Consider the following 23,388-nt stretch of genomic DNA (forward strand, 5'->3'; position numbering starts at 1 on the left):
TGTTTTGATTCTATACAATAAAAAATTATTATTTGTTTCAATTGGCACGATATAACCTCAAATTCGTACCGCGGTCTTTTGAATTATCAAAGAATTTACAAAATTTACAATTTTAACAAAAATTTGGATTTTATTTGACTCGGACTTATTTAATGTCCATTTTGAATTGATAAATTATAAACAAGCAAAATTCACAAAATTTATAAATTAAAAATTTAATTTACAAAAAAAGGATCATCTCCGATTTCAGCAAGATAAAGAGAATAAAAAAAGTTAAGTTACGATAAGGATGCGGAATCCAGACTACGGGATCGATACATCGCCGAGTCTCACCAATATCCTGAGCATCCGCGACGTCCCGTGTAACAATAATTCGGAAATTTTTAGGTTAGGTGTGGATCATGAACTACGAAATCAATACGTTGCCGAGTCGAAAAGTCGAGGGTCGAATCTCAATCTCAAACCCTCTTCTGCGCATGTTTTATGATCTTCACAATTTTAATTTCTATTAAAATTAATTTCGCATTTTGATTCGCTCGCCACCATTTCGTGGCCTCGAGAGCGAGATGCGCTGATTCCCGTTTTTTTTCCATTTTTCGTTATTATTTTATCATGAAATGATCAAAATTAATTAGCATTAATTATTTAAAGATTTTTACAAAAGTTCCATTTTATAGCAAGAATCAATTATTAAGAATTAAAAATGACAAAAACAATGTTGTTCGCCTCGCGACTTGTTCCAGAACATTCGACCTGCGCTTGCGCTGTAAAGCGCGTTTTTGTTCCATTATTTTCACAAATTTATTTTCAAAATTTTATTCCGAGATTTTTTTACTCGATTCCGCGTATTTTTCTGCTTCACTCGAGCCTAGTTACATTATTAATAACGATCGCGTTGTTTTTTAACTCCCGGCTGTCTGTAGGGAAAAAAGACGGGAATTATGTGTTTCAGTGCGATCAGCTGATCGGGGGGATTTCTTTGAAGCAACTTTTCTCTGGAATGGTCACACTGGTCTGGACCAATTTTTGCTCGTGTTTTCTACATGTGACAGACAGTGTTTGTTAAAATCGTAAACTTGTTTAGAAATCTAATCTAATCATAGTGCTCGATTATCGACAACTTCACACAGTTGTACGTTGCTACTTTCACTTCGAGCTGTTGTTTTCAAGGTAGGGCTCCAACTCGACAGTGGTGCTGAAGTAGCTAAATGTGTAAACTCTACATTATATACAGATATATCATTCGCGATCGTAGAACGGCGTAGAATATCTATTTATAATATAAGGTTTACACGCTTGGCCACTTGGCCGCTGTTGAATTGGGACTTTACCGTTTTCAAATATAAAAAACGTCAAACTAAGACGGGGTTTTATGAAATCAAAAAAAAATGGAGCTACATTGGAAATAAATAAAATACTGGAAACAAAATAAATACATTTCTTAATTTATTTTTCATTTTATCATTTTTTATTAGTAAAAAAAATGAATGTTAGAAAGAAACAGCATTGTAAAAGAGATATGTGTTTCCAGAAAATCATTTATCTTCAAACTCCTTTGCTTAAGAAAATAGCAGTAAACTTTAAAAAGACTGAAATAAAATAGATGAAATATAATTAATAATAAAATATAACTAATCAAATCATTGAATAAGAAGTAGAGACCTCTCCCGACGAAAATTAAATTGCATTTCTGTTTATAATATGTTTTAGTTTTCTGTGAGATTACATGTTTTTTATTATCACCTTCATTCTTTTGTACAATCATTAATTCGCCAATTTTATTAAAACTTTTATTTTTGTATATAAATAACTTACCTACCATCAATCAATATTAACCATAGGAATCGAATCTCGAAGGAGTTGCACTTAACAATTGAATGGTTTCTTATCTATCTCAATTATATTTCATCTATTCTATTTTAGTCTTTTTAAAATTTACTGCTATTTTCTTAAGCAAAAGAATTTGAAGATAATTCATTTTCTGGAAACACACATCTCTTTTTTGTTTTTTTTTTAATTAATGAAACAAAAAGTCGAATTTTCGATGCTTTAGTTCAAGTTTTTAATACGTGACGCCGCTAGTGTCGCGCGCCCCTGCTTATTTCGGGCCTTAGTATATACCGTTCGACAGTATGGCCACCGCTCACCAACAGTGACACGGTCACGCGGTCGTTGTACACGTTCGGGCAAAAATATCGCGCTGCGTTGTGATCACGGTCTTATGTGCAGGTCTTGAAACGAAGCCAATTTTCTACAGGGCGGCGTGGTTCTCTTATTGTCCACTTATCAATTATTTGATATAGCCATGGCGCGGCGCTGCAATCTAGGGATATACGTGGGTAGGGATGTGGTATGATGAAAACGTGCAACCATTTGTAAACAATCATACAACCTAAAATCGGCGAGTGCGTCATATAGTGTCATACCGGTGGGACAAATTAAGTTCGTAATTTGATATTTATTGAAGTTGTATATTTCCTAGAGCTTAGCGTGAACAAAATTGGTTAAACCATGTGCGGTCCCGCGGTGTTAAGATTTTATCGTACGCGATTATTTATTATACTAGCTCAGACGCCCGCGTAGACAAGTATATCATATTTGTCAAATTGTTAACAAATAAAAATTTAACCGAACTTACACCAGATGATTTTGATAAAAATGCTTGTGTAATTTCAATCAATAAATGCTGCTTTCTAATGTATTTTCATTGTCCTTTAATGAAATTTCTGACAAAGCAATGTAAATAAATCAATTCATTGATTGCGTCCAACTGCCTGACATCAAATGAGCTCTGGATAAAATGTAAGATTAGGATTGTATGAAGGAACCATTAGAGATAATTTTATAATGCATACATACTATGAAAATTATAATTAATATGTAGTTGTTTTAATATTTAAAAACCATTTTATTCCGTTTAGCTGTATTTTTCAGGCACTTTAAATGACAAAAAATAACTATTATGATGACTAAATATTGGTTTTTTCTTACGCGTTTTATATACATTAGTCGATATTAAAGTTTGCTCCGGATGAGGCATTCCCTCATCGAGATTCCATTTTAAAACTATGCACGCCAAGTTTGTGCGTAATATTGACAACTTTTTTGCCACATATTCATGCACGTATCACGTGTCATTCATAATAATATTCATTTTGACTACTTTTATTCATAAAAATTCAATACTTATAACAATAATAATAATATTTATTTTTATCATGTTATTAATTAGATTAGAGATAGCTGCATCGCGCATGCGCTGATTATCAACCCCTCGATTACAAGGCCAGTCTGGCGGCCACAAATTGAAATAATTGAGCACACGCTAAGACAGCCACCCCCACTACCTTCGTTTCGAGGTCGTGATGTATTTCGAGGTTAGGTTTGGGTTTTTATTCGGTCGGGTCGTTCAGGAAGTGTGGACGTTGCAGTATATTTTAAAATTTATGTGAAGAATCAATGTAATTTTTGAGTTGGCCGATGTACGCTTCTCAGTTAGCATTTCCCGTGGGATTCGGGGTGCGCGAGTAGGCTGCAGGGCGTTGTACGACGTTGGTTTCTAAAGACGAAACAGCCTGAATTCGTATCAGTGTTTTGAGCATGCTTCGTTCTTAATATTGGTGTAAGTAAGACCCATTTCATTGGTCTCATACGTGAGTAACCAATTGTAATGTCAGACTTGTTTATGAATTTTAAAATATGGATAGTCGATGGCTTGTGAGAGTGCTTAAAAAAGAAAACGAGCTGCGGAGACAATACGTGTTGCCGCCGAACAGATGGAAGGTTGTCGTTTGCGTAAAGCTCTAGCTGAGTGAATATAAGTATAGAATAGTACAAGGAGAGAATACTCGTATCTCGGGTGCACGAAAGGTATATTACGAGAATGGTAAATTGCAAGTTCGTTGTTACAGCCAGTTTTCTCATGTCCGGATTGGCAAAGTTGCTACGAAGGGAGTACGTAGATGTAATACAGCCAAATATATATTTATACAGGCGGTGGTACGTGTGTATAGATGTATGAAGTGCGCATAAGTGAGATAGTGGCGGTATATTATTTCTTGATGTCAAATAAAGCAATTAGCATGTGCCTTGTGAGTACTCAGGGTGGTTTGTCTTCGTACAGATTTTCAGGGTCGGTTTTACGGAGTCTGCAGATAATCTGACCAGGGTCCCCGGCGTGTGCGACATCTTCATCAGGCCGAGAGGCTGGTCAGCCGACCACCCTTGTCGTAGCCAACGTCCTTCCTTTCTTGCTTCAATACAACAACGGTCACGTGACTTATGCTACCCCTAGAGACAAGGGGTTGGCTTCTCGTTCTGCTTCGTGAATGCGAGAAGCGACATATTCATGTAACAATCAAAAAGGCGTGACTATTACTGTTTCTTGTGCTCTTTTCGAGAACAGTTGCGCCCTGCCAAAGCTCGAAGTTCGATTTTGTACGAGAAGAATGAGGGGGAGCAATCGCCAAGGGGGTGGTTTCCCACCATTCCGCTTTCTCGTCGCTTTCAAGGGAAATTCAACAAAGGCTGACCCCCTGCTCACGTAATGAATGTTATATAACCCTTTTAATGCTTTACGCCTCTTAGATTTTTTTAGAGAACCCTTTCTATCTTTTCCCTCCTGCATCTGGTTCGTTGCTTCTTCTTCTTCTTCTTCTCCATCATCTTCTCCTTCTTCTTCTTCTCTTTCACAGTCTTCAACTCCTTGTGCTTCTTCGAGGCGAGGACCCTTTTCCTCTCGTACACACTTTCGATGACTCGAGCGTTTTAGTCTTTTATTTACTTCCTGCCTCTCCCGCGTGAATTTTACACCCTTTATGGGCTTGAGTTTTTCTCGTTGAGTCAGAAGTGGCGTGAGCACAAGGCCAAACGAAGCAAAAAGGAAAAGGAAGAGGGTGGAGGGCCTCAGGGGCCTAGGTAATTATGTGGCGGACGTAAATTAAGCTTGTTTAGATTGGGATTTTTATTAACGTAGCCACATTCCCCTTTCCGACCCATTTTATGAAACAGAAAAGTAGAGGGTGGAGAGAGGGAAAGATCTCGTTTCTGGCGTTGCAAAATGGCGTGCGCGGCCACACTTTTTCCTTCTTTTATTCACCTTTATCCAACGCCCTTTGGCACTTTCGTGCGGTGAACCACCGCGGTAATAGCAAAGGGTAATGAAATAGAAGAGAGAAAAAAGTGCACAAAAGCGGAAATTCGCGGTCGATAAGGCTGACGTTTAAATTCGAGTGAATTAAGAAAGAATTGGTGGAGGAAAGATAAAAAATTCTATTGGTCGGGGATGGGTGCGGGAAGGATGAAAAAAATTACGGCAACGAGTGTTTCTAATGCAAACGAAACGGAAGGACGAATTTTTCCCGACGAGTTCATGTACGGTTCGAAGAATTACGAATTTCGGTCGGCCGGCACAATTCCCCCCGAAGCACAAGTCGTAACCCATGATAAGGAGGGGGTTAGTCGCACGGGAAATACACCGGAATAGCTCGGCCCAATGACCGAGCTGAAAGGAAAAGCGAAAAACTACCCCCATATAAAGCATGTCTGTTTGGTGAAAGTGAGAAATACGTACTCTCTCGGCAAAATAAGTCGAGATTAAATTTAATCGAGCTTTAGGACTTTGGCGGTACAAGTTTATTTGGGCGGTTTAGTTATATTTTTAACCAGGATTGCAGCTTCGCGTTTACCTATTGAAGTCTTGGGAATAGTTTGAAAAATATACGAAGAGAACTTGCTATAAACTAAACGAAGCGACGTCGAAAATAACGTTTCGAGTATGAAATATTGTATCTCTTGAATTCCTGAAGCGCACGTACTTTTGGCAGAATTCGACGAGTCACGTTAGTATGTTAATTTAGCTTCCTGTGAACGAGGAAACCAACCGGATTATTTAAGAATATATGAGGAGGAAAGGGAATAACGTGTATACGCTTATGATGTACACGAATGAGAGGATTGAAAGGACGTTCGTGGATTGTGGACTGCGTCAGATAGTTAACCGGCTTCGCACGGAAGCACAGACTGGTATGTGAATGCACGGGTGAGAAAGCAACTTCGTGAACGAGGAGATCCTCGGTAGGGGTTCGATCGTGCAGCTCGCGTGTATTTGAGGGGTGTGAAGGGGTCTGAATTCTGGTTGCCTCACAAGGAAGACGCATGCCATGAAATCTTCCATCGCATTTTAAAGCTAGCGTTCGTTGCATGAGAATCCCCGCGTAACTGTCTTCCTCTCTTTCATTTTGTATATACATATACATATACGTGTGTGCGGGTATGCATGTACGGGTATATATGAGTCTGACGATGAGAGGAAGAGAGAGTTGAGGGAGGGTATAGAACTTCTTGGAAAGTTTAATTCAACTGGGCGGGCAGTCTGGCGTAAATGCTCGAATGATTTGTTGCAAATCGAAAGCAGTCCCAAGATTCTTTTGCTACGGTCCAAGTAGATTCTGGATTCTCGGTTAAGTTGAGGGAGGCTGTGCTTCCCTGACACTTGTCTCACCAACCGTCGTCGAGCACGTACTCGTGAGCATTCGAGTCCCGCGTGGACAAAATCTCTGAAATCGTTATTCATACACGAAGAAGTGCCTTTACATTTAATTTCAAGAAGTTTGCCCTTCACAGTTTTTTTTACACTCGTGTTAGAAAAAAGCGGTATGAATGTCCGCAAGATTCGACAAGTTTCGACGGTTCAATTGCTGGTAATCTCTTACCGACTTCGGAGATACGGGTGCGAATAGCGCTTCAATAAACATCAAAGGTTGAATCGGAAGAAGAAGTGAAGAAGATGATTGTCGATCGTTCCCCGATGGGTCTGGAATTCTACTTATCAGAACAAAGTTGTAAGTGGGAAAGAAGAGATATTGTACAATCGCAGCAAGGAATGACAGAAGACTGCATTTCTGAGTATCTTTCATTAACTTGGCGTCGGGCCGCTACCGCGTCTCTTGATATACATATATACATACATATAGAATGTTTCGCCGGTGGCTCCGAGTACTGAAATTCGATGGAAGTACAAGAAATGGTATGAAAGCGTAGATTTACGGTGCTTTTGAAAATTCTCTCATCCTCCTCACAACTACTACTACCCTCCGCTTACGTATTCTCACGTGAAACTTGTTTGCTCTGATATTCGTTCGTCGATTAGGCTTTGCCGTCATTAAAAGTTTACAAAGTAGTGAATGTTCATCCGAGATGTGAAGTCATGATGTCGCTTGATGGACAATAAGGGCACGAGTATTGGGCCTTGATGTTCGTCGATAGGAAGTAAGAAACTCGAAAGGCAAGTTTTGTCCTGTGCAATGCGTAACAAGGACGATGGAGCGAGTAAAGTATTCCTTAAGAAGATCAGGCGGAATATCTTACAAACGAGATGTTCGAATCGTCTCGATGTTTGCCAAGGGTGTTGTTAATCTCTTCACGATCGTCGTAACGTTGAAAATATTTTTGGGCAATATGTCACAAGGATAAGTATTAATATTAAGGAAGTTTATTTGCTAGGGAGTTAGTCAAAAGAAAAATTATTGCGACTAGCGCAGTCGGTACGGTGAGTTTGGCAACGCCGTGACCTCGTAACCTGTACTGGCTGTACAGCTATTATTGAAAAAATTTTCCGCGTGCGTTTGTGTCATAATCAGTGTTTAAACGTTCGGCATAATTAAAAGATGGCAGAAACATCGAAAAAAAAAAAAAAACAAGTGTTTATTAATTACACCAACATTTTCTCACCCGTCCTTCATATTTTATTGCAAGTCCCTAGCGTGAGTTGCGTGAATCGGAAAACGTAGTCTCCGGTTTCAAAAAGCGTACGGTTGCAATGTTGCCATCGGGAAAGTAACATATGGGTTGATCTCCCAATAATCACCATTTTTCGAAAAAAAAAAAATATTAATTAAGAACTTAATAAGTATTAAATGGATTTTACGAAGCTGTAAACGTACTCTTCAGATATTTTTCTATCACTTATGAAAGTATTTGCAAGAACTGTTTGTCAATGCCTGCAAATTTTATATATAAAGACGGGAAAACCACTGAAACCCCCGTAAAAGACCGTGTTAATATGGAGAAATCGTTTTAATTTTTTCCTCACGAACAAAGTATCCTAGGGCCTTAAAATTTTGACGGGACATTTTTTTTTATTATACATATTCAAATTTTTGAATCGAAATCTCTTTGTTAATTCGATTACCAGATGAACTTCCTTAAATAAAGGTATTTCTATTTTTACGTACCTTGTTCATGATTTGGCGGGGACAGTCCCGCCGCGCGGGAGACGACTCTGAAACACAAGACCAAGAAATGTGAGTGATAGCACAAGAAAGAGGACGATGTATTTTGTTAGAATAGGAGTTTTCCGGAGACGAAGGTGGAAAAAACAAATAACTCCTGAAATATAATTTATTATTTATACATTATATCGATGCTGGCTAAAATGGTTCATTCAGATTTCCAATAAGCTGAGCAATTTATTAATTACGGAATTTCATACTTTTTGGCACTAGGCGAATAGACTCATACTTTTGCTTATACTTTTTTTCAAATTTTTTATCCCCGTTGCGGAAAAATGCGTTAAGCACCGTAAAAGAGGCACACGTCGAACCTGTGTGTAGACTTTCCTGGCGGCCTACCGACTAAAAAACTAGCTGCAGTTCTGTCTTCCTTCGCAGGGTGGGAACGTATAACTTCACCCTCGCGGAAACTTGTCAAAGCATCTCGTTCGTCTCAATTCCAATGCCTCTTAACCCCTTCACTGTGAGTGACACGTATAGGGGCAAAAAAAAGTCGTGCCATTTTTGTGTCATGACACGTATGGGGGCATTTGAAAAAAAACATATTTCTACTGCACCGATTCGATTGAAATTTGGTACACTATGGTTTTTGGAGTCGCTGATTACGAATTCAACATCAGATTTTCAAAATTCAAAATGGCGGATCCAATATGGCGGACGCAAATTCGAAAAATGGTTTGAATTCGACGAAAGTGAGTACCTCATGGTTTTTGGGGTCGCTGAATTCGAATTTTACATCAGATTTTCAAAATTCAAAATGGCGGATCCAATATGGCGGACGCAAATTCGAAAAATGGTTTGAATTCGACGAAAGTGAGTACCTTTATTCTTAGTCCTTCTTCTTACTTCTTCAAAGAATGAAAATTCGATTTTTACTCTATTTGACACCCTCAAGAAAAATATATTGGTTCTCCCAATCCTTCGATGATGACCGTGTGTGGGATGGTGGGTTGATTATTAGAGAAGGACGATGGGATCATAGATCAACTTCGGGTCAAAAGAGAGCGATTCAAGGGTATAGTGGATGCCCCTAGGATGGTACCCTCGATTTTCATGTCACAGGTGTGGCGGGAACATTGTAGAAGCACTAGAGTGCAGACATAGGTCCAGCGGGCTCGGATATGAGATGAAGAGTAGTGATAAAATTAATCTACAACTGATTGAGTACAAAAATACGCGTATGAAGCCAAATGAAACTGATCTATACCGAGTATGAGTGTGGTGTCTTTATTTCCGCGACCTGGGAGCCTATACGAAAAGAAAAAATCTCGCTATATATTTACATGGTTTAGAATACTTTTATATTATGTTGAATTCTTTCTCACATTTAGGCGCTCGAGTTTAAATCAACTCAATTAAATCAAAACTTAAAGCCGTATTTTTTGTATTTGCGTCCACCATATTGAATCCGCCATTTTGAATTTTGAAAAACCGATTCCAGATTCGGATTCAGCGGCCCCAAAAACCTCATGGTACTCACTTTCGTCGAAATCAAACCATTTTTCGAATTTGCGTCCGCCATATCGGATCTGCCATTTTGAATTTTGAAAATCTGATGTCGAATTCGTAATCAGTGACCCCAAAAACGTTCATACTGTGACTTTGAGACAAATCTAAGAAAATTTTTTTCCAACACAAAAATGGCACGAAAACGTGATTTTCACCTCACTGCGAAGGGGTTAATCTTTGCTATGTCATCGTATCTCGTCTGTCTTCACATTCACTCGTCTCTCAGGCATCCTTCATCTTTCTTGCCGCTCAGGACTGTCTCAACAATTAAAAGCAGCGACGGCTGCCTCTTTTGCTTATACTTTGTACACAATGCATTTGCTCATATACTTGACCATTTGCTGATCCACTCGCAAAGAAGGTTACTCTTACTGTACCCCTATAACCTGGGTTAAAATAGTTATGTTTCGTAGTTTACATCAAAGTACATACGCTCACAAAAAATGAGCTGCCCACTTCCATTTTTAAGGGGTGAAAATAATTCCTCAAAGTCTGTGATTTTTTTCATTTTTCGTTAATATCTACGAAACCAAAATGGATACGGCAAAAGTTTAAATAGTAAACCTTCTCAGCGCTTTGGAATAAGTGTGGGTGCGGACGAACATTCTCGCACCGAAGCGTCCTCGCGCCAAAACGTACTGCTTTCCTAATGTACCTGTATAATAAACACTCGCAAACCGAATTGCTATTGTAATAAACAACCTGCACTATTTTCACTAAACTGATCAATATTTTTTATGATAAATAGCTTAAATCAAATTCACACTGATTTCGCTCTGTTTTTCTGAAACTTTGTTTTATTAAAACAGACGATGAATGAACGAAATTTGTTTAGCCAGTCGATGATGAACAACATGTGTCAGTACCAATCAGAAGTTTTCTCATCAGCGATTGGTTGAAGTTGGTGTGTTCTCGGTGAGGTTCGGCTGTGAAGGGTATCAAGATACGTTAAAAGTCCGTAAACGTGTTAATAACTTTTGCATAATCTTAAGTCCGTGCAAAGGTTTTTCTCAGCAATTACGCCACCAATTGTGTTGGTTTTGGGTTAAATCAAGAGAAATTTTCCTAATTAGTTCAGAAATCAATTTTCAAGTTGTCAATGGCTTCTGAGCTTCGTAATTGAACGAAATGTAATGCCTATTTTACCCCCATCACCTGGAAAATCATTTTATTCAGAAGAAGTGTAGTCTCGGCAAGCCTCGGGTCAGCAGCCCGGCAGGGCTATCAATGTACTTGTTCCGAAACTCTACCGAATCTCTTGATCCCGGTGAGCATACTTGTCACGAGATTCTATGAATAAGTCACTTGATATAAGGGCGTGCTTAAAGAAAAAATCGCAATTTTTTTTTTGGGGCTCCAATGGAAGTCGTTGGTACACCAAAAAAAAATAATTTCCCCAAAATTTCAGATAAAAACAAAAATTTAGATAGTGCTCAAGTAAATTTTCGATTTTATTCTGTTTTTTGTTAAAAAACGCGGGATGAATTTTATCATTTGCTGTCATAGTAAAGTGTTAGGGTTCCACGGAATCATGGATCTTCTAAAATTTAGTCACTCTTAAAAAATTTTGAAGGCTGCCTTTTATTTGTTTTGTCATTTGTTTGTTATTTTTTCCGTGTATTTAGAATCACGATAGCGACTGAGGATAAGTACATTTATGTTTAAGCGAGTCACCCCTAGAGACTCTTTACAGAAGCCATCGCGTTTCTAATTGTTTTAATTGCGTCATAAAATTGGCATATTCGCATATTCGAGTGCGGTAGGGCTCACGCTACGCTGGCATCAAGCCGCTACCGCATTTATTGATAAATCATGACACTAAAAAAAGTGTGACTATAAATGTCAATTTTTGTTAGCCTTTTAAAATAAGAGGCGAAAGTATTTTACCAAAACAATTTAGAAACTTTTAAACGGTCGGGATTTGAGAGTTAAAATTGCCCTTGTATAGAGTCCAAATTAACGCCTGAGATCACGTATCACATATTATACAAAGTTCATATCACAAGGCGAGCCGATATATCAGTTTTTTGGTCTTTTAGAGGTTAATATAGTTTTTGTAAAAAATATTTTTTATAAGATAATTTTCCATGCCTTATTTTAAATCAATTTTTGACGAAAACCATTGGTCAGAGAGCAATTGAAGTCGGGTTTTACTGCGACGACTTCACAGGGGGCTGTGTTAAACGCATATATAAATCTGCATTTAAGTATTAATATGCATATTCAATGGTTTCTTTTATCGTGTTGTTCCTGTTAGAATAACTTCGAATATAATTTTTTTTTGTTAGGAGTTACTACATAAACTATTTCTGGACAGCGTCCACTCTAGAAGTCAATTAAGAGCGCGCACTGTTATCGCTAACGTTCGGAAAATATATTTTGCTTAGCCACGGTTTGAAATGATCTCTCGAAAAAAATTAATATTTTATTTGTTTTGCAATATTTGATTACCGCAAAAATGTATAATTTCAACAAGAGTTCTTACATCGTGTTAACATCTCAGATTCTAATGCTAATACAAAAGTGTTTGTGTGTTCCAACAAAGTTATTTCTACCCGTGGGCCAAAGTCACCGTCGTTTTTTTAAAATACAAGTTATAACGGCGAATCTAATTATCCATCAGCGAATATAGTAGATTGAGTCTCATATAAATGAGTTATTGAAGATATAGATTGAACAACACATTAAATTTTATTTTCCCTTTGCAGGAGTGTAACCGGAATACATTTCATATTGAAATCCACTCTGATTCAAATTGTAACTTTTTCCAAACCAATGTCGTTGATTAAGGAGGGTGGATCGCGACGATACAATGTTGCCATGCTAAACCATGTTAAAAATATGAAGAATCTCAAAATGATAAGAATTTAATAAAATTTGGTAAATGTATTCTTTAAAAATATATAAGACAATATCAATTTTTTTAGATCTTTCTACCACATAGCTTTCGAGTAATCCAACACTAAAGTTCACGTGTATAAGCATAGAGTTTACATACATCAAAAGACGCGGTAGCGGTTCGACGCCAAGTATTAAAAAAAAAACTACAGCGCAAAAGAAAAGCCAGCGCGAGCCCTGCCGTACTCTTATATACGCGAATATGCCGGTTTATAGTTATACATCTTGCGCTTAAGCGCTTCGATTTAACGCTCAATTATTCAATAACCATGTGGTAAAAAAATTTGAAAAACAATGTATTTGTATACTTGATGCCAAAGAATGTTATCACGAAATTTGATCAAATTCTGATTATTTTGATTTCGTGATCCACCCTCCTTAAGGGGTTTCGGTACAAAAGTCTAAGTATTAAGAAATTGATCAAATTTGGTGATAATGTTCTTCAACATCAAGTGCGAAAACACAAATTTTTTCAAAATTTTCTTCTACTTAGTTATCGAGTAATTACGCATTAAAGCAGATTTCTTATGCCCGGAATGTATACCTATATATATGGAAACGCTATGCTTATACACGTCAACTTTAGTGATCAATTACTCGATAACTGTGTAGAAGAAAAATCTTAAAAAATTTGTATTGTCAAATTTGGCACTAAAGAATATGTTCACCAAATTTTATAAAATTCTGAACTTTTTGAAATTTTTTATGCTTTTAGCATGGTTTAGCATGGCAACATTGTATCGCCTGTACCGAAACTCCTTAACCGATACAATGTTATTTATAAATTCTTCAGGCAGTTTTTTAAGGTCTTCTGGGTCTGTTAAAGTTTTCTGGGTAACAAAATTTTATAATTATTCAACACATAATGCAATGTGCGTTTTTAAATTTATTCACCCAATTTTTTTGATGCTTCGAATCGTGCATTCAGATTCATGAAATTTTTTTGAGGTCGAAGTCCGTCATTGACCACACATAAAGATTATTGCAAATCAATATTGTGTACGATTTTGTTACATTTAGTTGCTTCGATCAAACGGCTCAAATTATATTGAGATATGTTGTTCAATTTTTCTTCATAAGTCCAACTTTTATTTTTTTGATGAGCCCAACGCTTCGATACGCTTGAATATTCAATTTTTTTTGTTTTTCCACATCTCCGATACTCCACAGTTTTTTTTGCTATCGAACGAGAGTTCATTTTTATTTTTTGTACACTGAGAGTCATTTGCCGCACCAGATGAGATTTAATACCATTCCAATTCACTGTTTTCCATATCTTCAGTCCCGTAGTGTTTGGATTATTCATAAACATCTAAGATTTTTTCTTCAATTTCGAATTCACGTGTCTTTGTTTATAATTTCAATAAAAATCTCTTTAATTGAATTAGCTAATTTCATTTCATTCTCATTCATTGGTGTTTCGGGAAAATTCGTCATCATAAAATAAGTCGATAAAATATTTATAACATCCACTAGATTGAAATGAGTGTTTGAAAAAGTTCGCAGTATCTAATTCATGCTTTCCAAGCCTACTTTATATATGAAGAGAACTCGATCACCATCGTTTCTCTGGAATTAAAGAAAAATATGCATTTGCAGTCCTCCAAGTATGGTAGCAACTTTGCATCCAGATAAAGAAAACATCAAGAAAATTGTTTTAAATATCATCACTTTAGAAATTACAATCATTTTGGAATAGGATAAATTGGTGGTTTCTGGTGTTTTTTGTGTTGTGGTACCAAAATGCGAAACCTATATTCGATCTCAGAAAAAAATATTGTGTTCACATATGTGATTGATACAAATGAATTATCAATTTATTTATTGAACTTATATTATTTTGGGGGAGATTATTATATTACTATATTGATTTGACGATTGAATCCGAATATTTGGGCCAAAATAAAAAGTTTTTCAAAAATGAAAAATTTGGATCTTAGGATCCCTGAAGGCGTTATGAATGTATTTAATTAGGGGATATTATTATGATATCTGTGGCACCAAGTTTAGACCATGCTAAACCCCCTCTAGCTACGTTGAGAACCATTCTTACTATTTGTTACATGTTTAACGATCTCATCCACTCATGTAAAGAAGTTTTAAACTCACCCAACAATACAAACATGTTGAACAATCCACCCTCCTAAACCCAATGTTTTCGATGTTAGCAACGCAAAAACGGGATCGCGAAAACAAAAAGTGGTTCATGGGACGGAGCCCCCGGCGGGGTGAGGGGCGCGACCCCCCGAAAGACCGCATTACATTTTTTAACATACTCATAACTCCTTCAGTGAAGCAGTAAATTTGTTATTCTTGAAAACCTTCTTATTTGGCCTAAATAAATCATCAAATCGAGGTGCGAAAAATATTGTAGTCTTACCTCATTTTGACACGTCTCAACGATACTATGGAAAATAAATGTGGAAAACAATATTTTCCTCACGAAACCGATATCATATCTATATTTATATTTTTTCCATTACAATTCAAATTCCCAGCCGGTAAGATAACAAGCACATCCATATTTTGTGGTCTCACTTGGGCGTGAATTATTAAAAGTGCGCTGGAGGCATGACCACCTTCCACTACCGCTACTACAGGGAAATGAATCGTTTCCCCGCACGTTTTGCGCAGGTAAAACAGCAACAATAATAATGAGAAGGCGAACGGGACGAATGAAGCGAATGGGGTACCCTACTTGTCGCCTCGTTTGTGAGTTGGGTTGAGCCCTTTCCAAAAAAGCTGCTTTCGTTCGTGCATGCTCGGACGGTTTGGGAAGTACATACAAAACGAATATAAAAACAAGGATGGAAATAAAAGTGGAAATGAAAGGGGTTAAAAGAGGCTACAGTATAATATGTGTATACGAGAACTAGGCACACGAACATATGTACATATATATTATAAAATATAATATGTATTCGAAGTTGAAGAAGGAAAGCTCGGAGTCTAGATGATGCTTGGTCATACGTAAAGTTGGCGAATAATGTTTTGGACATAGGACGTTCTCGACGATGCTCCGTCTGCACGAACTCTAAGGGATGCTGCGCTTCCTCGGCCTCTCGTCTAGCAGAACCCCGGGGTAAATTTCATCCTGCTCTCCCTCTCTTTCTCTCTCGTTCACCCCCTCCTCCCACCCCTTAAAGACCTCTCTCTTTACGCGCGCGTGTCCGCCGCAGATTCAGACTCCTAATTAAGACGAGGGTGCGAGAGAGGGGTGATTTCGGGGTAGTTCCACCCTGGGATCTCAGGGTGGCAAGAAGGGTGGGAGAGAGGGGAGGGGTAATACGTCGGTCGGCATAGTGAAACCACGAGGATAGAACGAGGAAGGGGTGGCTATGCAGCATCGAGGTTAGCTCGAGTTATAAGGGATACGGAGATGAGAGAGGAAGAAAGACAGAAGATCCAACTGAGCGTAGCGCGCCTGAGGGGTAAGCCAAGGCAAAAGAGGGTAAGGAATATTGATCATGGGAGACCAGCCTGTACGCGGACATTGCAAGACCAGGAGAAAAGGGGTTGCTCCGTTGGACGTCGTCGTACAATTTCTTGTTCTTCTTTTCTAGCTCTCCTTCTCTTCGTTTCTCTCTCTCTCTCTCTCTCCCTATCTCCTTCCTAATACCACGTTCCCTACGTACAACTGATCGAAAGTGGTATTTATTGCTAAATGCGTGAAATTAACGTAGCCAATGAAAATCATGTATTCATGGAACTCCATATGTTTGTGACGATAATATTGCGAGAACGAAGACTGCTGTAATTTTTGACTCGGCGGGGAATGGAAAAGCATGATTCCAAGGTAAATTATTGCGCAACATCCTGAGGAATGAAGTCCAATTCAGCAGAAAACATTTTCAACGAAACTACGGTAGACTCTTTAGGTTAGTGTGGGCTTAGCCGAGCCTCCTTCGTACTTCATTTCTGTATCCCGCGGCTAACTGTTTGTCCGCTAATTAGAAGCTAACGGCGCTACCGGGCTTTCGAAACTAAAGTTTCCAACTTTAAAGTTTCTTGCGCTGCTTGGGAGCCTGCGAGCTAAGAAGGGGATAAATTCCTGGACCCGCTCACATTGCACACAGTTCTCTTTTTTCTCTCTCTTTCTCTTGCACTCCTTTTCCAGGATCCATTCCATCTTGAAAGCCCGTCCAAAATCTTTATCGTCTTTCATTATTGTTAAATCGCATCGCTCTTGTTTGAATTGACAAGTTCAACATTCAAGTGGCTACATATACAGAGTAATATGAATACGCGCTTACTTTTCGACCAGCGCAATAAAAATATACAACCTCTAAAAATACTTCACGCATGATAACGTACGAGGAAACAGTAAATGTGGAAAAATTGAAAAATGTTAACTCGATAAGGTGAAAAAACGAGACTAAGGAATCTAAAGGTAGGGGTACGTTACAGGGAGGCGTGGAGACTTGGCAAATCGCTCTACTCCAATCTTAGTGCCGTACATCTTTTTTAGCTCCCTCTCCCTTTTCTCCCATCGTTCTGACTACATTTTCTCTCGACTTTTTGAACCTTTTTCCTCGTGCATCGTTGAAACGTGCCTAGAGAGATGTGTGAGAGAGAGAGAGAGAGATAAAACAGGAGAAGGGGAGAAATGAAAAGCGACAGGCTGCTTTCACTTCTCGTAATCGGAGCTCAAATAAAAAGACGTTACACGAGATAAAACATGCCATTTGTCTCAGGACGATTTTTCTTGGTTGTTAGATGAGAGGCAGCAGACCGGGAGCATAGTATGCCGCCTCAAGGCTAAGGTGGTAATCATCTTAAACGAGCGTTTCGTACGACACAGAAACTGTGTACTTGAGACAGAGACGCGAGAAATGATCGAACGATTGCGAGTGCAACTGAGGAAAAAAATAAATGTGTCTCGTGTCTCATTAATACTGGCCTGTAAACTGTAAGGTGAAAAAAGTTTTTCGTCCTGTGGGTGTACCTGATTCTTCGGAAATTGAGATGGATCGATCAACACCCTCCAAAATGGAATTTAAGATTTTTTATTCACCACTCATATATACTTGGATGTAGTACGTGAATGTATACTGAATCTAAGCATTTAATATCTTCCAATCCCTGTGTGGATTTTTTCTTTTTTTCTCTTTTTTAATTCCATAAGAGGGATAATAAAGAATATGAACGATTTTCCTTCGAAGTAGATAATAACCGAAACGAATCAGACGCAGGGGCAGGCCAAACCGTGTATTTATTCGATACGCGTGTATAAGAGAAAAAAAGAAAAGATACCAAAAAAATAAAAAAAATAAAAAAGCGAAACGACGGAGTTGCTACGGATATAGTTTTGTTTTCTCGTACGAGAATTCCGTAGATCAACGGAGAAAAGAGGGAGATGGAAAAGGAGCGAGTCGCAAGGGTTGAAAACTCACCCCAGCGCGTGCGGAAACTCTGGCTCCTATACGGTCCGGAGAATTTCGTATTTACAACCCTCCTCCCCTGCCGTATCACTATCTCCGACCGCGCGGTAAAGAACACGGGGCGAATGATATACGCGGTAATAACAGGCGGCTTGCTCGCGGCCAGGACATAGAACGGCCAGAAAAGCTTGTATGAGGAAAGCACGTCGGAGCGAGCGAGAGGGAGACCGAGAAAGAAAAAGAGTGAAAGAGATAGGGCTTGAAAGACGAAGGGGGTGAATTTCTGTAATGCTTATAATGCCCGGACATCGGTGTATGTTATTCACGCTACTCTCGTTCATGTTGCCCTTATTATATAGGGTGATGTATATACGTCCTAGTGTATTGTATTAGTAGAGAAAAGCTCACCCCGTTTTCACGGCTTTTTATTGCGGCGGAAAAAAAAAACATAACGAAGCTCTAGAGCCATTCGGAAGACTAAGCGCGAATGTTATGAAAATTTGTGACTATATGATAAGCCTGGGGAGCTAAATGGCAATCAGTATGATGCAAAATACATTTCGTTTTCACTCAATCATTCTTCTTCACACCCTGATTATTCGATGATTCGCCGTGGAACGATTGATCATAACTCTGATAGGCCGATGGGGTTGAAGAGCTCATCAGCGTTTCGAGTGGAGCGTGACAGTAAAATAGAAAAGTAGAGAGACACCGTGAAATTCCGTAGCTCTGAAAATTCGAGAAATACTGAGATATTGGATTAAGAGAGATATAAACAGATAAAGGGAGAGAGAGAGAGACTTGTTTCGCACTAGGGCGGTGAATCGAGATCTGGCATTGACGGGTTCGCACGTGAGGGTGAATCATTCGTGTTCTCTCTTTTCTCACACGCCCGAAGCTCTCTCTGTATATTTGAGAAAAAAGGAAGAAGAGAAGGCTTGGGCTCGAATCGTCGTATCTTAAATGCGAATTGATCGAGATTCACGGGAAAGCACAACGAGAAAGAAAAAGACGAAATGATTACACCACGACAGGGGACAATTATTTAAGGGCTTGACGCAAGCCTGAAACGGGAAAGAGAAAACAGAGAAATAGAGAGCGATTGTTCAGTTCTGCGAGTCCGGGACCGAGCTGTTAATTGCTGGCTGTCACAGGCACACGCGACAAATTCCGGCATGTGCGGAGAAAATCATTGCTAAATGAGATTTACAATTTTCAACGATAGTTGAAAAATTTCTTATGAAACTTTCATTCCGGAAGAAAGAAAAAAATTAATAATTCCAGTCCTTTGTATTGTCCTGTACGTACATGTAAATGTATGGTAACGGTACGGTTTTGCTAATATCCGCCGTTAAGGGTGAATTCGAGCTTTTCGTCAACATAAAGAGCGGACACGAAAAGAAAACGATAATGCGGTGATTTCGAATTTGAAAATAACAAAAATTTATTGATTAATGAATAATTGATCTACTTACAAAAATAAAGAAGATTCCGGTTTAAATCGCTTATTGTTTAATTTCTTTTCGCATGCAATTTTGGTAATTGTTCTTCGATTATCAATAGTTTCGCGTTCGCTTTTAACAAAACAAAAATAGTAATAATTTTTTTTTCATGACTCGATACAATTTTACGAGTGAGGCTTTTTTAATCTTGTCTCGAAATAAAAAAAAAATCAATCTTGAATTAAAATAAAAAATCTTTTTTTAAATTTATTTGCAACATCCACATGAGAAATCTTGAAACAGACCAAACCCGAACTATTCCAGGCCTCCTGATGTGAAATGAAGAAAATTCTAACCAAGAATCTTGTAACCGAACGAATCTGAATCGCCACGACCCTCTGGGATAGAAAAAGGATTTCGAAATCCACACTGAAATCTTGAACTCAAACAAACCCGAATGAGACCGACCCTTCTAGTGTGAGGAGGAAAGGAAAGTAGTTTTTAGCTGTGCATTGTCTTCCGCGTATTTATTGCTTACGAGTTGTTTGTCAGAATTCCCGATAAGACTATGCCTGACGGAGATACTACACTCAGCCTTTTGTACGCTTTCAAACAATAAAATAGCAATAATAATAATAATTCGACTGGACTGTGACCAGTTCTCTGATTCGCTCTTACATTTAATCTCGAATACGGGATTCCCCGTCTAATTTCGTTTATTGATGCTTAGATTATGTGGGCGCGTCGTGATTGGTCGGTTAGATCAGCGTTCACATTGCGCATACACGAGAATTTTCTAATCGTTTTTAAATCGTAAATTAAATCAAATTATAAATAATATACTCAGATGATCACTTCATTGCTTAAAAAGATCATTGTCTCAAAATTTCACTTTGAATTTCATCAATTTTGAATTGTTCAGTTGAAAATAATATTGAATAAAAAATTACGCAATTGTGACTTTAGCTTTGCCAACAATCGAACGTGCCATATTGCGCGAGAAAAGATGTCGAGCGTGCTCAGCATTTTTTTTTTTTTATTAAGGTAGATCATGTCCGAAGGATCGTATTTTATGGTTGTCTAAATTGGGTAGATTTTTACTTCCCAACTAAAGATATTATCACTTTAAATTAATGTCAGAGCTATTAATTCGAAATTCTAAATAATTTTTTTCAATTTATCTTTTGGCGAATGAAATTACAAGCCATTAATCAATCGGGGATGCATCACTAACAAAACCCGCGATTGCATTCGTCCCTGGCTAAAACATTATAGTTTTTTATCTAAAAAATCGCATTAGAGGGCGCAAAGAAATGGAAATGGATCAAGAAAAAAATATTAATAGAAAGACAGAAAGCTATGACAGAAATGGCCTAAGCCGAGAAGAAAAAAATGCCGAAACAAGCAAATGTAAGGTTATACGAGTGCTCATTACTAATTTCGTTCAATTTTCAACGCATTATATCTTCATTACTGATAAAACAAAATCGTCTCGAATTTTTTCGCAGACCTTCGTTATATATTTAATTGTTATTGTCTACTACTTTTTTTATAAACTTCGTAAGAAGCGTTCATTCCGTTATATGGAAAGATATCATTGGGCATGTAGAAATAGTATGGACACACAATAAATTAAAAACTCGTAATAATTGAACAGCATGGTAAAAAGGAATGATAACATTATAAGAAGGCAAATAAATTTGTTATAACAGTATCTACGAAACAATGAATTGTGACGGGCATATCGTTTCCCTTTTGCCGATGCTGTAATAAAACAAACAAGCATCTTTGTTTGTTTGTGTGGATGCGGGTGTGTGCGTGCGTGCATGTGCAAGCGCATGTGTCACATTTGTACTTTTTACCTCTAAAAAAGGCTCTAAATGGGCTCTTATCATGTGCTCATAATTTGTGCCTTTAATATTAACTCGTCCATCTATTCCAGAGATTTTATCAACAGCGCCAACTCATTTTTTTGGACCTACCTTCTCCCCCATCTTTCTGTACGAAAACTGAGTAAAATAAATATAAAAAAAATTGTTTGCATATTTTAAGAGTGTATTTTTTAGACCTATCACTTTTTATATCCATATTTATAATTTATACCGGTCAAAAAAATTCGTGAAAATAGTATTTTTTTTGCCCGTCAGGTGTCGTTGAAGATGCATGCACGTGGTTTGTTCAATTGGATGGTATACGCAGCGCCAAGCGTCCAAAAGTCAAACTAAAATCCGTTTTTACCGGATTCCGTCGCGAATATAAAAAATATGAAAAAGTGTGATTTAATTAGCCGATTCCGGCAGTGATCGGTTTTCGGATACAAGATTTTTCTCACCGACGCAATGAATAAATAAAAATACGGAGCAGTTTGCGTACGCCATGACACCTTTTACGCCGGTCACAGGTCACAAAGATTATTTTATCACAAATTGCACCCGCATTTGCCATAACCGAGCCGGATGCACACTACTCCACTGTTCATTACGAAATTTATTTGTCACGATTTCAGTAAAAATTCACGGAAAAATGCGTAGAATACAGACGAAGCGCTTGATATGTGACAGCGACCGCATTTACTATATATAGATATTCTTTATTACAGGAGGCACCACCATCGCGAGTTGGTCACGTGAGCTCTATGACTCTTAAATATGAATATTTTCAACTTATGGTCTATAAAATTGCATTTACAGTCCTAAATTTCATAAACCTGTATCCAGACTCACCATCTTAAATGTGAAAACCCTTCTCCCAGATGATCGATCAGCGAAAAAATGGGACTGAACTACAGCAGGTGATTCGTTATGGAATGCCTTCTACAACGGGCTCTTCTCCTCATATATCTCTCTCGATTTATATCTATTTCCATAATTTCCTCTTAGCTAATAATTCGCCCGGGCACCAGTGCCCTCGGGAGGTCTCGCCCCCTAAAAAGCATCGCAAAATATCTATTATATATATAAATGCATATAGCTTCTAATATGGAAACGAGAGGAAAAGAGGAAATTTTGCTCTTCACGGATCCTTACAACCGCCCCTGCCGCTCTTCGTCCCTCTGGTTCGAACTCACTTTCGCCCGCATTCCTCCATGCTTCTCCGTTCGTTCGTTCGTTCGTTCGTCTTTCTCTTATATACACCAACCTACTATCTTTGCATTCACGGTCGCTGTGCATGGAAATATTCAAATGAATTTCTAATCTCCGGCAACTCAGACTCACTCTGGCCCGGGACGAGAGCACAACCGCGTGAAAGTAGATAGCGCCAACAGGAGCATGTATATTATACCGTAATATACACCCCTACCCCAGCCCACTCTTACCCTTTGTGGTTAAAGGGTTGTGCTTTCAATGTAATACAGGAGCATTTTTTTATTCTATACGAGAAAATAAAAACGGCAATTTTTTTTCTCCACCCGAGTGTCACAATGATATATAAATAAATAAGGAAACTAGAAAATCACCAAATTATGAGGTCTTCTGCGGTGAAATATCAGACTTTGAAGTGGAGAATTTGTATTCGGCAAAGCACAGGTTTATCGTCATTTTTGTGTATACGATGCCCTATCAAGTTTTCGTGTTTAAAAATATATGTTCATATGAAAAATGCAGGATAATTGGAACCAATCGCTTGAGAAACGAAAAAATGTTTGTTAAAACATGTAATTTGGAAAAACTATGTTTTTGCATCGTCCATATACCTTTTTACCTCTTCTTTTGTAGCCACAGGTTTTTCAATCTCATGATTTATAGCTAAAAACCCGGAAAAAAGAAAGAAATTATGTAAGAAAGCCTTTAAAATTTTTGGAGTGACAAAATTTTATATGATTTATGATTGCATGAAACATTAACGCTTTCTGCTATGAGAGAAAAA

At 38.0% G+C, this 23,388-nt stretch overlaps 1 protein-coding gene across 1 annotated transcript in view; it reads right to left on the reverse strand.

The window, feature by feature from the left end:
- LOC122414838 (mucin-12) overlaps positions 1-23,388 on the reverse strand; it is a 413,778-nt gene that overhangs the window by 119,347 nt on the left and 271,043 nt on the right. Inside the window, exon 4 of the mRNA XM_043426441.1 lies at positions 8,235-8,281. Within this exon, the coding sequence (XP_043282376.1) occupies positions 8,235-8,281 (47 nt within the window). The remainder of the gene's footprint in view (positions 1-8,234; positions 8,282-23,388) is intronic.

Source organism: Venturia canescens, chromosome 8 (assembly GCF_019457755.1).
Source record: "Venturia canescens isolate UGA chromosome 8, ASM1945775v1, whole genome shotgun sequence".
NCBI classification, from domain to species: domain Eukaryota; kingdom Metazoa; phylum Arthropoda; class Insecta; order Hymenoptera; family Ichneumonidae; genus Venturia; species Venturia canescens.